Source organism: Rana temporaria, chromosome 12 (assembly GCF_905171775.1).
Source record: "Rana temporaria chromosome 12, aRanTem1.1, whole genome shotgun sequence".
Classification (NCBI taxonomy): domain Eukaryota; kingdom Metazoa; phylum Chordata; class Amphibia; order Anura; family Ranidae; genus Rana; species Rana temporaria.
Window position 1 is genome coordinate 38,334,269 of NC_053500.1, and position 15,794 is coordinate 38,350,062.

Sequence of the window (15,794 nt, forward strand, 5' to 3'; positions counted from 1 at the left end):
ACGCAAGTCGAAGTTCAAAAAATTACGTCGGTGCGACGTCATTTCGCGCAAAGCACGGCGGAAAATTTCAAAACGGAGCATACGCATTTCAATTGGCGCAGGGACACGCTTCATTTAAAAGAATCACGCCCCCTACCCGCCCAATTTGAAATACGCGCCGAGAAATACACTACGCCGCCGTAACTTACGGCGCAAAATCTTCCTGGATTCGAAATTATCTCTGATACGCTGCGCCAGGGCAAATGTCTGTGAATCTGGCCCAAACTGTCTAATTGGTCAGAACACAAGTTTGTACTAAACTTTGCAAGTTTGGGCATTAGCTCATAATCCATATCTTTAACTCATAAGGGTCTGCTATATATTTTTAGGGGGAACCACACACCCATTTTTTGTACTGGAAATAAAATTTTAAGGTTAAGTCATAAGTACAGATTCTAGTCAAAGAGAGATGTGCAAGGTTCTATGTTAACTGTCTTTTGGCATTAAAACCCTGAACCAAAGACTGCCATAGGAATAATTCATTCTTCTTCAGCTTCCCAGTTCAATTGCCAACCAAGCTATTATTTTCCACTGACTGAGAGTTTATCAAGTATTATAAGTAATTACATTTTAAAGATTGTTGGTTAGTAACCAGTGTTCTCCTTTAATTTTGCTATTTTTATTGCTTTAATCAGCAACTACTCTAAACTAGCAAATATAAGTTAAAAACATATATATTTGGTCTTGGACAACATTTTCTGGAGGATGAACATTGTTTGTATTGTACGCTGTGGTCATGTCCCAAGCATCGATCACACCAACATGAAGATCCCTGAAGATGTCCTTCACTATAAGATACTGAATATAACCATGGAAGTCACTGAATCTCTCGGCATCCATACTCATCTCTCTGGTGTTCTCTGCTTTAATAATAACCTTTGTGTCCGGACTCCTTGAGAAGAGACGTTCCAATGCTTTGCGCACATTAATAATTCTTTTGATGAAGAGATGGATGGGGAAAGGTCTGAAGTGTTGGCCCAGGCAGATAACGATGACATAGTGTGGACCTCCATCCAGCTGGTCTATTTGCTCACTTACATAAAAATCATCTTTTACTAAGTAAAACCGACTTGCAACAATTGGATGGCTGTGCTTTTTCCACTGTAGCCTGATGTTCCTCTGCAGATCAACTGATAACACCATTGACTCCAATCCTGTCCGATGTAGATCAAAACGTTTCAATCCTAGTTAAAAAAATACAAAAAAGTGCATTGCTTAAATTGTGTTTGAGCTTTGATGGTACCATGGTACCATTGTTGTTTAAGGCCGGGTTCACACCTATGCGAATTGAGTGCGGCTTAAACCGCATCCAATTCGCAGAACATTTCTAAATACATTGTTTTCAATGAGGCTGGTTCACATATGTGCGATGCATTCGCACTGCGCATTGCCGAAAAAACGTGTGCGTTTTCTAGGCATTGCGATGCGGCTCAGGTGCAAATTCAGGCCCATTATCTTCTATGGGCACGCATCTGATTCGCAGATGTGTTCATTTCTCTTCAGGATTTCTCTCATTCACCTCAATACACTTCCCCCTCCCCCTCCCTTCTCCCAGGTCTCCAAATTCACAGCTAAAACGGAGATGATCTGCTGAACAGTTCTCTTACCTCTCTGCAGAGATAAGAGAGCTGAAATTTGCACCGCACAATTGTGAATCCAGCCTTAGTGTCCATGCAAACAGAGCAACTACTGTATCCTATAAGACAGGGGTCTCCAAACTGTGGCCTGGGGGCCCAGATGCGGCCCTTTACTTGCCTTTCCTTCCACTGATACAATACACTATCCCCCCCCCCACTGATACCAACAATGCGGAATTATTCCTCCCATTGGCGTCAATGATAGAGCACTATTCCTCCCACTGACACCAACGATGGAGCACTATTCCTCCCACTGACACCAACAATGCGGCACTATTCCTCCCATTGCCGTCAATGATAAAGCACTATTCCTTTCACTGACACCAAAGATGGGTCCCTATTCCTCCCACTGACACCAATGATGGAGCACTATTCCTCCCACTGCCACCAGCGATGGGGCCCTATTCCTCCCTTTAATACCAAAGATGCATTGTTTACTCCCACTGAATCCATGATAATTTCTACTCCTAATGGCCACAGTCTGGCCCCCCTAAAGTCTGGAGGACAGTAAACTGGCCCTTTGCTTAGAACGTTTGGAAACCCCTGCTATAAACTTAAAACTTTAATGAATAAAACAAATGCTTTCCCTTCGGAATACAATGCCTGGCATATTAAATAGTTTAAAGCAGAAGTTCAGACAAAAGCTATCTGGTAGCAGAAAATAATTACTGCAAGGGATGGCTCTGGATTAAAGGTGAATGTTCTGTCCCACCCATATGGATTTTTTATGTTGTTGGTGTATTCAATTGTATTTACCGGTTGATGGTGTCCAAGGTTTCTGTTTCTGTTGTTTCTGTGTTTTTCAAGTGCTTCCGTTGAGGTCCATTGGGGCCAAAATGCTTCAAACTTGTAGCTCCAGAAAAACTCATGTACTTTTTCGAGCTACAAGCTTAAAGCGCTTACATGTGAACAGGCACAACTGGCAAACATGGGATTTTGGATGTTGAGCATTTTGGAGCTTTGGACTACAGAATGCTCAGATGTGAATGGGTCCTTCGTGCTTCGCAGAGACAGAACTTATGAAAGTCCTTGCCTTTGTATACATTAAAGGACTGGAAAAACACCTTTTGTACTTCACTCACCTGAAATAAAATTGCGTTGGATTCAACTTTGGATGGTGCCAAGTTAGCAGGTGACCATATTGTTCAGACTGACTGGGTCTATGGAGGTCAATGCGTAAAACGGCATTTGAAACTGAACAGTAAATACTACAGTATGCAATATTGAAGATACTCTTTTTTCAAGTGGGTACACAAAGCAATGTTGATGTAAAAACTCAACTACAGGAAGCAGATTTCACATTAGTGAAGGTAGTCACTAAAAGATCATATGTAATTATTTTGGGTTACTTCACTATGCAGAGTTCTGCTTTTTAAAGCAACACATTTAAAAAATATATATTTTTGAATAACTGCGTGAAATGACTGTTTATTATTACCTTTAAATGTTTCTTCTAAATACAGATACCACTGTCGTACAGTAGAGTCACCCATGAGATAGATCATTTTATCTTTTAAACAGGTGTACATTTGTTCATAGAGTGTGAAGTTGGCGATGTGACAGAACGCAGGTCTCCATTTATTCTGTAACACAAATCCGCTGGGAAATGGAGGTACCATCCCAATTTTGCATTGTTCTAGAGGTGGAGGAGGTGATTCTGTCAAAATAAAAGCAGAAATAAATATTGGTGACCCGTCTTACCTGCCACAGGATTTGTAGTTATGTTTTTTTAGTCTCATGATTCTGTAGACCCCTGCCAGACAACATAGTCAGTTCCTGCTTTTCTTAACCCCCCTGGCGGTATCCCCGAGCGTGACTCAGGGTGGGTTTTTCATGTTGCGATCGGTATCCCCAAGTCACGCTCGGGGTAAGCTATGCAGAGCCTGCAGCGTGCGCTGGCTTACCTTGTCCTGGATCCAGCGATGTCACCGCGCTGTGTGAGCGAGCGGGACCTCGCTCGATTCACACAGCGTCCCCCTGTGCCGCCGATCCCCGTTCCCTGCGACGTTACGACGCACGGGAGCGGAGATCGGCGCCAAATTCAAAAACGTAAACAAACACAATACATACAGTATACTGTAATCTTATAGATTACAGTACTGTATGTAAAAAATACACAACCCCTTTGTCCCTAGTGGTCTGCCCAGTGCCCTACATGTAATTTTATATAATAAAAACCTTTCTTTCTCCCTGCAAACTGTAGATCGTCCATAGCAACCAAAAGTGTCCCTTTATGTCAAAAATGGTTTTAGATCAGCTAAAAAACAGCGATAATAAATTATAATCACTTGCAGAATTGTGCAATAGCGATTTGTGGGGAAATTCATCATAAAAAAAAAAAAATAATGACAGCAACAATTCTGCAACTGAGCAAATTTCAGTGTTTTTGATTTGATTACATTATTGAATAATTTTTATTAGAATTATATTATTATTTGTTATAATTATTTATAATTATTTATTATATTATAATTTATAATTTTGTTTTTAAAAAAATTTCATACTCGGGATGCCTATTAGATTCTTGTTTTGTCAGATTTAAGTGAGTTATTCCTAAAAATTACAGGCCTACAATATAAAACGCCAAATTTCCTTGCAAATAATTGTACCGCTTTTGGTACGTAATTCCAGACAGAATCATACCGCCAGGGAGGTTAAGGTTCTTTTTTGCAGACTCCTGTTCAGTTGAGGTGTACAGCTTAACCACTTCAATACAGGGAACTTATACCCCCTTCCTGCCCAGTCCAATTTTCAGCTTTCAGCGTGCTCTGCTGTGAGAGCCATGGCTCAGGGGGAATAAGTCCACGCCCCACAGTATATAAGGCTGCTTCCAACGGCGGCCGTGTGTAGTGTTGGCATGGACGGAGAGAGAAAGATTGAACCAAATTAGGTAGGTTATTACGCATGTATATATATATATATATATATATATATATATATATATATATTTATATTCATATACTCTGCATTCAGTGTAGACTATGTATACAGTGCATTCGGCGGTGTACAGTATATAATGCACTTCAGGTGGTGTACACAGTATATAATACAGTGTGTGTAGTTTCTAATACACTTCAGGTGGTGTACACAGTATATAATACAGTGCAGCCAGTGTACAGTTTCTAATACAGTGCAGGCGGTGTACACAGTATATAATACAGTGTGTATAGTTTCTAATACACTTCAGGTGGGGTACATAGTATATACAGTGCAGCTGTTGTACAGTTTCTAATACAGTACAGGAGGTGTACACATTATATAATACAGTGGGGCTGATTTACCAAGCCTTTACTCCATGACTCATGGAGTAAAAGCAGGAGTAGCAGCCGTTTGGTGATTTACTAAAGAAATACGCTGCTAGTGCAGTGTATTTCCCTAGTTACTAATGTGCTCCGTGCGCCCAGGAGAGGGTGCATTGTGCACCAGTACAGACCTGGCGCACGGCACATTAAACTGTAAATTGCGGGGGTTTGGGCGGGAGTTTATTAGGGGGGGAGGTGGGGGGATGCAGGGGAAGTGAAGTGACATGTGTTTTGAAGTGTTTGGCGGGCCGAATTGAAAGGGAAAGTGTTTTTTGAAAACAGATCCCCGTACGCTTGCACAGTGCGCCTGAACCTCGGGAGGTTCATTTGCATACTGGGCATGCGCAGAGAGAAAAGTCAGGGATTCCCGTGCGCCTTGTCAGTACGCCGTGAAAATCTTGGTAAATACCAAGCGGCGTACCCGTGATTGCGCTGCGTGACGCGGCGCACGGGAATCTCCGAGCTGTTTTCAGCCCTGAAGGGGAACTCCGCGCCAAATTCCAAACTTGAAATCGGCGCGGGTCCCCCTCCAGGGCTACAGTAGGCTCTTAGGCTTGGTCCGGAACGTGAGGGGTTAAACCCGCGCCGATTCGGCGCGGGGGTCCCCCCCAGATCCAAACCAAGCCCTCATCCCAAGCATGCAGTCTGGCCCGGACAGGAATGGGGGCGGGGACGAGCGAGCGGCCCCCCCCTCCTGAGCCGTACCAGACCGCATGCCCTCAACATGGGGGAGTGTGTGCTGTGGGGGAGGGGGGCACTGCCCCCCCACCCCACAGCACTCTTGCCCCCATGTCGATAGGGACAAGAGCCTCTTCCCGACAACCCTTGCCATTGGTTGTCGGGGTATGCGGGCGGGGCTAATCGGAATCTGCGAGCTCCTTTAATAAGGGGGCCCCCAGATGCCGGCCCCCCACCCTATGTGAATGAGTATGGGGTACATCGTACCTCTACCCATTCACCTGGGGGAAAATGTAAAGTAAAATAAAACACCACACAGAATAAAATATTTTATTAATCTGCTCCGGAGCCCCCCCTTTCTTCTTTAGCTCTCTTAGAAGGGGGGGTTTCTTCTCTCCCGATCTTCTGCCGGGACCCTGGGCTTCGGTGATTTCTGCCGGGGGAGGGCGCCATCCCTCGGTCCTCTCCGGAGCCTTCCGCCGGATGCCCCCACCCCATTTAAGCTCTTTTTCATTAGGGAGGGGCATCCGGACTTCGGGGTCTTCTGCCGGGGGATGGCGCCTATCCCCCGGTCTTTCCGGTGCCTTCCGCCAGGGTTCCGGTCTTCCTGGTCTTCTGCCGGGGGTGCGCCAACTCCCCGGTCTTTTCTCTGCTCCCTCTTCTGCCTGGCTCCCCCGCGGAGCCAGGGCTTTCTTCCGTCTTCTTTCTTCTGCCTGTCTCCTCCGGGAGCACAGGGCTTGTCTCCGCTGTCTTCTTCCTTCTTTCCTTCTCTTCCATTGGATGTTGACACGACGAGGTTCCGCGCTGACATGCCGTGTCAGCGACGGCCATGGACTTATATAGGGTAATGCCACCATGTGACCTCAACCCATGTGACATCACATTCCCTGGGCATGATGGGAATGTGATGTCACATGGGTTGAGGTCACATGGTGGCATTGCCCTATATAAGTCCATGCCCACTGCTCAGACGGCATTCCAGCGCCGGACCTCGTCGTGTCAACATCGAATGGAAGAGAAGGGAGAAGACAGCGGAGACAAGCCCTGTGCTCCGCGGAGGAGACAGGCAGAAGCGGAAGGCATCGCAGAAGCCCGGAGAGTGGCGCCGTACAAGCCCGGGACCCTCCCCCAAAGGCAGGAGCCTCCCTGGTGAAGGGGGTCCCGGTGAATTACGTCGCTGAAGACGGGGGTGGGGTGCCAGTGCACCCCCGCCCCGCAGAAACCGTCGTGGAAGCCCGGGACCCTCCCCCAAAGGCAGGAGCCTCCCTGGTGAAGGGGGTCCCGGTGAATTACGTCGCTGAAGACGGGGGTGGGGTGCCAGTGCACCCCCCCCGCAGAAACCGTCGTGGAAGCCCGGGACCCTCCCCCAAAGGCAGGAGCCTCCCTGGTGAAGGGGGTCCCGGTGAATTACGTCGCTGAAGACGGGGGTGGGGTGCCAGTGCACCCCCCCGCAGAAACCGTCGTGGAAGCCCGGGACCCTCCCCCAAAGGCAGGAGCCTCCCTGGTGAAGGGGATCCCGGTGAATTACGTCGCTGAAGACGGGGGAGGGGTGCCAGTGCACCCCCCCCCGCAGAAACCGTCGTAGTAGCCCGGGACCCTCCCCCAAAGGCAGGAGCCTCACTGGTGAAGGGGGTTCCGGCAGAAGATGGCGAAGCCCGGGGCCTAATGGGGTGGTGGTGGGGGGCCCCGGCAGAAGACCCCCGGCTGACTAATAAATTAATTTATTCATGTGTGGTGTATTATTTTTTTCCATTTTTTTCCCCAGGTGAATGGGTAGGGGTACAATGTACCCCATACTCATTCACATAGGGTGGGGGGCCGGAATCTGGGAACCCCTTTATTAAAGGGGTCTCTCAGATTCTGATAAGCCCTCCGCCCGCATACCCCGACAACCAACGGCCAGGGTTGTCGGGAAGAGGCTCTTGTCCCTATCGACATGGGGACAAGAGTGCTGTGGGGGGGCAGTGCCCCCCTCCCCCACAGCACACACTCCCCCATGTTGAGGGCATGTGGTCTGGTATGGCTCAGGAGGGAGGGGGGCGCTCGCTCGTCCCCACCCCCATTCCTGTCTGACCAGACTGCGTGCCTGGGATAAGGGCTTGGTTTGGATCTTGGGGGGGACCCCACGCTATTTTTTTTTGCGCGGGTTTAACCCCTTATGTTCCAGACCAAGCCTAAGAGCCTGGTATGCACCTGGAGGGAACCCACCTTATTTTTTTTTGGGGGGGGTCTGGAGTTCCCCTTCATGAACAGCGATCTGTCATTTACACATGTCATTCCCCCCCCCCTACAGTTAGAACACACCCAGGGAACATATTTAACCCCTCCCTCGCACCTAGTGTTAACCCCTTCCCTGCCAGTGGCATTTTTACAGTAAGCAATGCATTTTTACAGCACTGATCGATAGAAAAATGCCAATGGTTCCAAAAAAGTGTTCGATGTGTCCGCCATAATGTCGCAGTACTGATAAAAATCGCTGATCGCCCCAATAACTAGTTAAAACAAAAAAAAAAATATTTTGTAGACGCTATAACTTTTGCCAAAACCAAACACTAAACGCTATTTGCGATTTTTTTTAACCAAAAAGATGTAGAATACGTATCGGCCTAAACTGAGGTTTTTTTTATTTTTTAGAATATATATTTTTGGGGATATTTATTATAGCAAAAAGTAAAAATATTTTTTACATATGTGGGCGGGACTTACGCAAGTCCCGCCCACATATATAAACATCGTTCAAATCACACATGTGAGGTATTGACGCGTGCCTTAGAGCGAGAGCAATACTTTTACCACTAGACCTTCTTTGTAACTATAAACTGGTAACCTGGAAAAAAAAATAAAAGGTCGCCTATGGGGATATTCACGGAATTCATTTTGGCCCCATTGCAGGAGTGTTTCCAATAGTAAAGCGTGACATGTAAGGTATCTATTTACTCAGTGTAACATCATCTTTCACATTATCCCCAAAAATTGGGCTCACTTTTGTGTTTTGTTAATTTTTAACCACTTGAGCCCGGACCATATTTCTGGTCAATGACCGGGCAAGTTTTTGTGATTCGGCACGGCGTCGCTTTAACTGACAATTGCGCAGTCGTGCGACGTGGCTCCCAAACAAAATTGGCAACCTTTTTTTTCCCACAAATAGATTATTAAATGTGCGTGTTTACTTCTGTCTTTAACACCTCCCCTTCAGGCTGGAAAGCATCAGATCAGGGGAAACAAAAAAAAAAAAAGCTCTCATTCCATTGCAGCTTGGTTCCTACATGTGTGATGAACTGAGCATGCTCAAACACTTAGAACAAAAATATCCTTTCTTTTTAAAAGGTGAAAAACACTCCTTGGATGCTCATAGAGCGTGGTTTGGGTTAATTGCAGGTGTGCCCAATTACAAGCTCACCCAAACTAGAGACTGCAATTTGTTCATGTGATTTCAATTGCTTCATTACTAGCACTGTTATAAAAAGCTTGGATCGATCAGTCCTCAGCTGCCCTCAGAAGGGGCAGGCTGGCAGAAATGCTGTTGCTAAACACAAATGTGGTTTGTTGCATGGGTTTTGTTTTATTTTGCCAATGGTTTTGGTTTATTTTTAAATGATGTTCACTTTGATGTATTTGTCTATGTGGCCTTATTTTATGAAAAATGTGTGAAGCTATGGTTAGTTAGAATTTTGAAATGTATTTGTGTTTGTGTTTGTTTGTTTGTCTTTTTTCGCTTTCCTTGTTTTGTTGACCAATAAAAATTATTTTAAAATTAAGTTTGTCTTTTGTTACTTTTTCATGCTACATATGTTGACAGCTGCAGCTGAAATCGGTTTGGGCCTAACAAATTACAGTATGTGTGTCTAAGCTTCTTTCCTGGTGTGTAATCATGAAATGTTTGCCATGTTTATTCTCCATGACTTTAAAGAGAACTGGTAATTATTTTATTTTTTCTGCAGTGGTCCTCAGCCCTCAAGTACCCCCGACAGGACATGTTTTGTGGATTTCTCTTATCAAGAATTGCTGTCCAGACTGTATTTTAAAGCACATGTACAAGATGAAGGAAAACCTGCAAACATGGCCTGTGGGGGGGGGTTTGCTATTGGTGGACAGGCTTGACGTGCTGATTTACAGCACTGTGCTTAAATCTAGCGCAAGGCAATCCTATTCAGATTGTGGGTGTTTGAGGGAAGCCAAGTGAGTGTTAGAACCCCTGCTTTGTGTTTTTTTATTTTTGTGTTGAGCTTTGTGTCCCTTTTCTTAAAATTGGCTTCACTTCCTGTCACACAGCTGAACAGGAAGTGAGGTTAAAACCCTACCAGTGTCATTTCTTGGGGACACAGGTCAATCTAACTAGTGTCCCCATTAAGCAAATTGCACTCCAGCACTGTTGTGTACACCCCAAATCATGGGTCTTCAAACTACGGCCCTCCAGTTGTTCAGGAACTACAATTCCCATCATGCCTAGTCATGTCTGTGAATGTCAGTGCATTACAAGGCCTCATGGGATGTGTAGTTCTACAACAGCTGGAGGGCCGTAGTTTGAGGATCCCTGCCCCAAATGATTATTTAGTTTGGGGTTTAGTAAAGGCAAAGCCACTCTGCAGTACAAGCATAGTTGCTGAAAATCAGAGAGGAAGCACTGACGGTTTTAACATCCAATCCTGTAGAAGCAAAGTTGTTTTGTTTTCTTCCTTGCTTTGCACTTGTAGGAGTGGATTTGCCTTTAGTAAATGGACCCCAAAGTCCAAGATCCCTAATAATTTGGGGTGTACACAGCAAAATGCTAGAGTGCAATTTACATAATGGGAAACTATTTAGATTGATCTCTGTGTCCCCAAGAAAATATATTAGTAATGTTTTACCCTCACTTCCTGTTTGGCTATGTGACAGGAAGTGAATGAATTAGAAAGGGTGAAGACACCTCACAAATGTTGTCACTATCAGGGGTGCAGACATCCCCAAAAAAATTAGCAGATAATACTTATTTGCAAATTAATAATTTTTTAGTTAACATTGGGTGGGGTGCTCTAACACACACATTCCTACATATTAGCAACGCTCTATCCTGGCCTATTGGCATGGTTATATTTTCTTAGGGCTCTCAATAAAACTCTATGAAATTTGTGCTTAAACTAGAACCAGGGGCGGACTGACAACTCATGGGGCCCCTGGGCAATAGAAGATTATGGGGCCCCTCTGGCTTACAGATGGCCACCACGCCAGGAGGTAGTGCAGAGGCGGGCAGCTAAAATCTTGGGATATTCACATTAAAAGCATGTCATTTTCGGACATATCAGGGACAGATCTAAAAAAAACACAGATTTTTACATACTGTCCCTGGTTTTACTGAGCCTGGCAACCCGGATGGGGCACCCTAGTGGCATGGGGCACTCGGGCAGTGCACGAGTGACTCGATGGTCAGTCCGCCCCTGACAAGAACTATAATCAACAAGTTTTATTTTCTTTAATTTTGGATAGTGAGGAAGGGTTATAGGCCCTGTCAGTTTATTTTGTATTATCTGTGTCCAATTGGGGAGATTTGCCTTCACTTCCTGCCCCATAGCCAAACAGGAAGTGAGAGAAAAACTATGCAAATTAACCACTTCCCGCCCAGCCTATGGCCGATTTACGTCCGGGAAGTGGTTACACAATCCTGACAGGACGTCCTGCAGGATTTCATGCCGCGCGCGCCTGTGGGGGCACGCAGCGCGGCGATCGGTGATGCGGGGTGTCAGTCTGACACCCTGCATCTCCGATCTCGGTAAAGAGTCAGACGCGAGTATAGGAGAGCCGATCGGCGGCTCTCCTGACAGGGGGCGTTCGCGCTGATTGTTTATCAGCGCAGCCCCCCCTCGGATCACCACACTGGACCACCAGGGATGCCCACCCTGGACCACCAGGGTGTGCAAAAAAAAAAAAAAAAAAAAAAAAAAAAAAAAAAAAAGCATTAAAAAAAAAGAAAAAAAGATGCCAATCAGTGCCCACAAATGGGCACTGACTGGCAACCTGGGAAAATCAGTGCCACCCCACAGTGTCCATCAGTGCCACCCCACAGTGTCCATCAGTGCCACCCCACAGTGCCCACCTATCTGTGCCCACCTGTGCCACCCATAAGTATCCATCAGTGCCACCCATAAGTGCCGCCCATAAGTATCCATCAGTGCCACCCATAAGTGCCGCCCATGAGTGCCCATCTGTGCCGCCCATGAGTGCCCATCAGTGCCGCCTATGAGTGCCCATCAGTGCCGCATAGCAGCGCCGCCAATCAATGCCACCTCATCTGTGCCCGTCAGTACTACCTCATCGATGTCCATCAGTGCCATCTCATCGGTGCCCATCAGTGCCGCCATATCAGTGCCCGTAATTGAAAGAGAAAAACTTATTTACAAAAAAATTAACCTAAAAAAATAAAAACGTTTTTTTGTTTTAAAATTTGCAGTATTTTTTTAGTTGTTGCGCAAAAAAAAAAACGCAGAGGTGATCAAATAACAAAAAAAGAAAGCTCTATTTGTGGGGGAAAAAAGACGCCAATTTTGTTTGGGTACAGTGTTGTATGACCGCGCAATTGCCATTCAAAGTGCGACAGTGTTGAAAGCTGAAAATTGGCTTGGGCGGGAAGGTGCGTAAGTGCCTGGTACGGAAGTGGTTAAGGGAATCCAGTGCCCCCCCAGAACTAGTGTGTGGGTCCCCTGAAAATTACTGGGCGGGTCATACAAAAACAGGGTGTGGCTTTGACAGGAAGGGGTGGGTCATTTTTCTATTAGGAGGTGCAGATATGTAGTCAGGCCTAGGGCAGAACAAAACCTAAATATACTACTGCATATTAGGGCTTATTTAGACCAGATCCGATTTACAGCGTGTTTTTATATTGTGGGAGGAAACCCACGCAGGCACAGGGAGAACATGCAAACTCTATGCAGATGCTGTCACGGGCGGGATTCGAACCAACGACTCTTTTGCTGCTAGGTCAAAGTGCTATACACTACACCACTGTGCTGAACGAACATGATTGCAGCTGAAAGCATGAGAACTTTTTTTTTTTTTTTCAATACCATGCTTTCCAGCCTTATTGACCCCGCCTCTCTCCATAAAGAGGACCTGTCACACACTAGTCCTATTACAAGGGATGTTTACATTCCTTGTAATAGGAAGAAAAGTGATCCAAAATCAAAAAAAGTGTCAAAAAAGTGCAAGAATAAAAATATGAGGTAAAAAAAACAAACAAATAAATAAAATAACGCCCCTGTCCCTAGAAGCTCGCACTCAGAAGCAAATATGCATGTAAGTCCCGCCCACATATGTAAACACCATTCAAACCACACATGTGAGGTATTGACGCGTGCGTTAGAGCGAGAGCAATAATTCTAGCCCTAGACCTCCTCTGTAACTCTGAACTGGTCACCTGTAAAAAAAAAAACAAGCATCGCCTATGGATATTTTTATGTCCCGAAGTTTGGCGCCATTCCATGAGTGTGTACAATATTAAAGCGTGACAAGTTAGGTATCTATTTACTCGGTGTAACATCATCTTTAACATTATCCATAAAAATTGGGCTAACTTTACTTTTTTTTTTTTTTTTAATTCATGAACCGTGTTTTTTTTTTGGGCCAAAAAAAAGTCGTTTGAAAAATTATTGCGCAAATACCGTTGGAAATCAAATAAAAAATGACCGCTAACTTTATTCCCTAGGGTGTCTGCTAAAAAATTATATATAATGTTTGGGGGTCCTGATTAATTTCCCAGGAACAAAATATAATTTTTACATGAAGGAGAGAAGTGCCAGAATAGGCGCGCTATGGAAGTGGTTAAAGTGAAATATTCCTTTAAATTTCATACAGGGGGGGAGGGGGGGTACACGCATGTTTCCCGTGCTTAGAACTGTCCCTGTACAAGATGTCATTTCTGAAGTGAAACAAAAAAAAGGAAGTTTAAAGTACTCATGGCTATACAGTCATTGCTCATTAAAAAAAAAAAAAAGGGGGTCCCTCCAAATTAAATTACCAGGCCCTTCAGGTCTGGAATGGATATTAAGGGGAACCCCACCGTAAAAACCCCCCCAAAAACTGGCGTGGGGTCCCCCCAAATATCCATACCAGACCCTTCAGGTCTGGTGTGGATTTTAAGGGGAACTCCACCCCAAATTGAAAAAAAAATGGCGTGGGGTCCCCCCAAATATCCATACCAGACCCTTCAGGTCTGGTGTGGATTTTAAGGGGAACTCCACCCCAAATTGAGAAAAAAAATGGCGTGGAGTCCCCCTAAAAATCCACACCAGACCCTTATCCGAGCACGTTGACCTGGCCGGCCGCAGAAAAGAGGGGGGGACAGAGTGCGGCCCCCCCCTCTCCTGAACCGCACCAGGCCACATGCCCTCAACATGGGGAGGATGTCCCCATGTTGATGGGGACAAGGGTCTCATCCCCACAACCCTTGCCCGGTGGTTGTGGGGGTATGCGGGCGGGAGGTTTATCAGAATCTGGAAGACCCCTTTAACAAAGGGGACCCCCAGATCCTGACCCCCCCCTGTGTGAAATGGTAATGGGGTACACTGTACCTCTACCATTTCACCCCAAAAAAAATGTCAAAGTGTTAAAAATGACAGTAGCCGGTTTTTGACAAATCTTTTAATAAAATCTTCTTTTCTTCTTTCCTTCGGGTTTCTTCCGCTGCTTCTTTCTTCTCGTCCACATCTTGCCCGACGTCTTCTTCTATCTTCTCCGTCCGTCCTTCAGCCTTCTGGTCCCGCATCTTGCCCGTTGTCTTGTCCTGTCTTCTTCTCCGTCCGTCCGCCAGCCTCCTCGTCCGCATCTTGGGTCTTCTGCGGTCTTCTTCTCGGTCCGCCAGCCTTCTCGTCCGCATCTTGTGTCTTCTCCGGACCCAGCGTTTGAATTTGAATTGGCCGCCGTGTTCCCGCTCCTGGGACCCGCCCCCCTCTGACGCCACAAGTAAACTCCTTAGAAGGTCATGTGCGTCAGAGGGGGGCGGGGTCACATGAGTGTGACACGGCGGGAACTTCTTCTCCGGGCGGCGCGATTGAAATTGAATTCCCCCGCTGTGTGACGCTCTGTGACCCCGCCCCCCTCTGACGCACATGACCTTCTAAGGAGTTTACTTGTGGCGTCAGAGGGGGGCGAATTATTAATTTCACTGCTCCTGAAAAAACGGCCGTTTTAAAAAATAAAAAAAGCATTGATACATGTTCCCTGGGACAGGACTGAGGTCCCCAAACACTTTTTAGGACAAAACTAGCAGATTAGCCTTTAAAATGAACACTTTTGATTTCTCCCATAGACTTCTATAGGGAGTTCGGCGCGGCTTTACATATTACTTTCAATGCGCCGGCTGCTACGCTGGTTCATGCGCCCAATTAAGCCTCCACCCGGAGTACTAATTAACGCATGAACCAGCGCAGCGCACAGAGCATAGTAAATCAGGCCCAGTGTGTACAGTTTTTAATACACTTCAGGTGGTGTACACAGTATACAATACAGTTCAGCCGGTGTACAGTATATAATACAGTGTAGTGCAGTGTTAAAAAAAAAATTATTATGTCCGGAAGGCCACCAAGGAGGGACAGCCTCTGTGTCTATAGTAAACAGTGGTGGTCATGGACAACAAAGCTGTCCTCCTCCACCTCATTCTCTGTCACCTAGGCTCACAGTAGTTTGCCTTCCAACGCAGCTGCCAAAGCAGCCTATTCCAACGGCTCCTTGTCCACTGTTACTCCTTCTGCAGCCTCACCATCATGCAAGAGTCACCAGAACTATTTAACCATATTGTCGGTTACATGCTGCTGGAAGATGAGCAGCAATTTGAAGGCTCTGATGGTTCCCAGGTTGAGGAAGGCAGCAACGTGAGCCTAGAGAGAGGGGTGCCACAGAAGGACAATAAACTTGCAGTCATGTTCCCCTAGCTGCAGCATACTGCCAAGTGATGAGGGGGGAGGGAATGATGAGGTCACTGACTGTACTTGGATGCCTGAGAGAAGACAGGAGGAAAGTGAGGAGGAGGAGGCACAACTCCAATGAGGCAGGATGTCCTCCAGGGGTCAGCTTAAGGGCAGCCACCCTATTGCATCACACCACAGAGCTCCACAAGTGCAGGGCACTGCTGACTCCCCGCTGACTTGCAAAAGTTCCTTGGCGTGGGCTT

The 15,794-nt window shown here is 46.1% G+C and overlaps 1 protein-coding gene across 1 annotated transcript in view; it reads right to left on the reverse strand.

Moving 5' to 3' along the window:
• Positions 1-619: 619 nt before the first annotated feature.
• LOC120919213 (NXPE family member 4-like) overlaps positions 620-15,794 on the reverse strand; it is a 242,112-nt gene continuing 226,937 nt past the window's right edge. Inside the window, exons 5-6 of the mRNA XM_040331266.1 lie at positions 3,115-3,333; positions 620-1,223 (exon numbers count right to left, since the gene is read on the reverse strand). Of these exons, the coding sequence (XP_040187200.1) occupies positions 688-1,223; positions 3,115-3,333 (755 nt within the window). The 3' untranslated portion in view covers positions 620-687. The remainder of the gene's footprint in view (positions 1,224-3,114; positions 3,334-15,794) is intronic.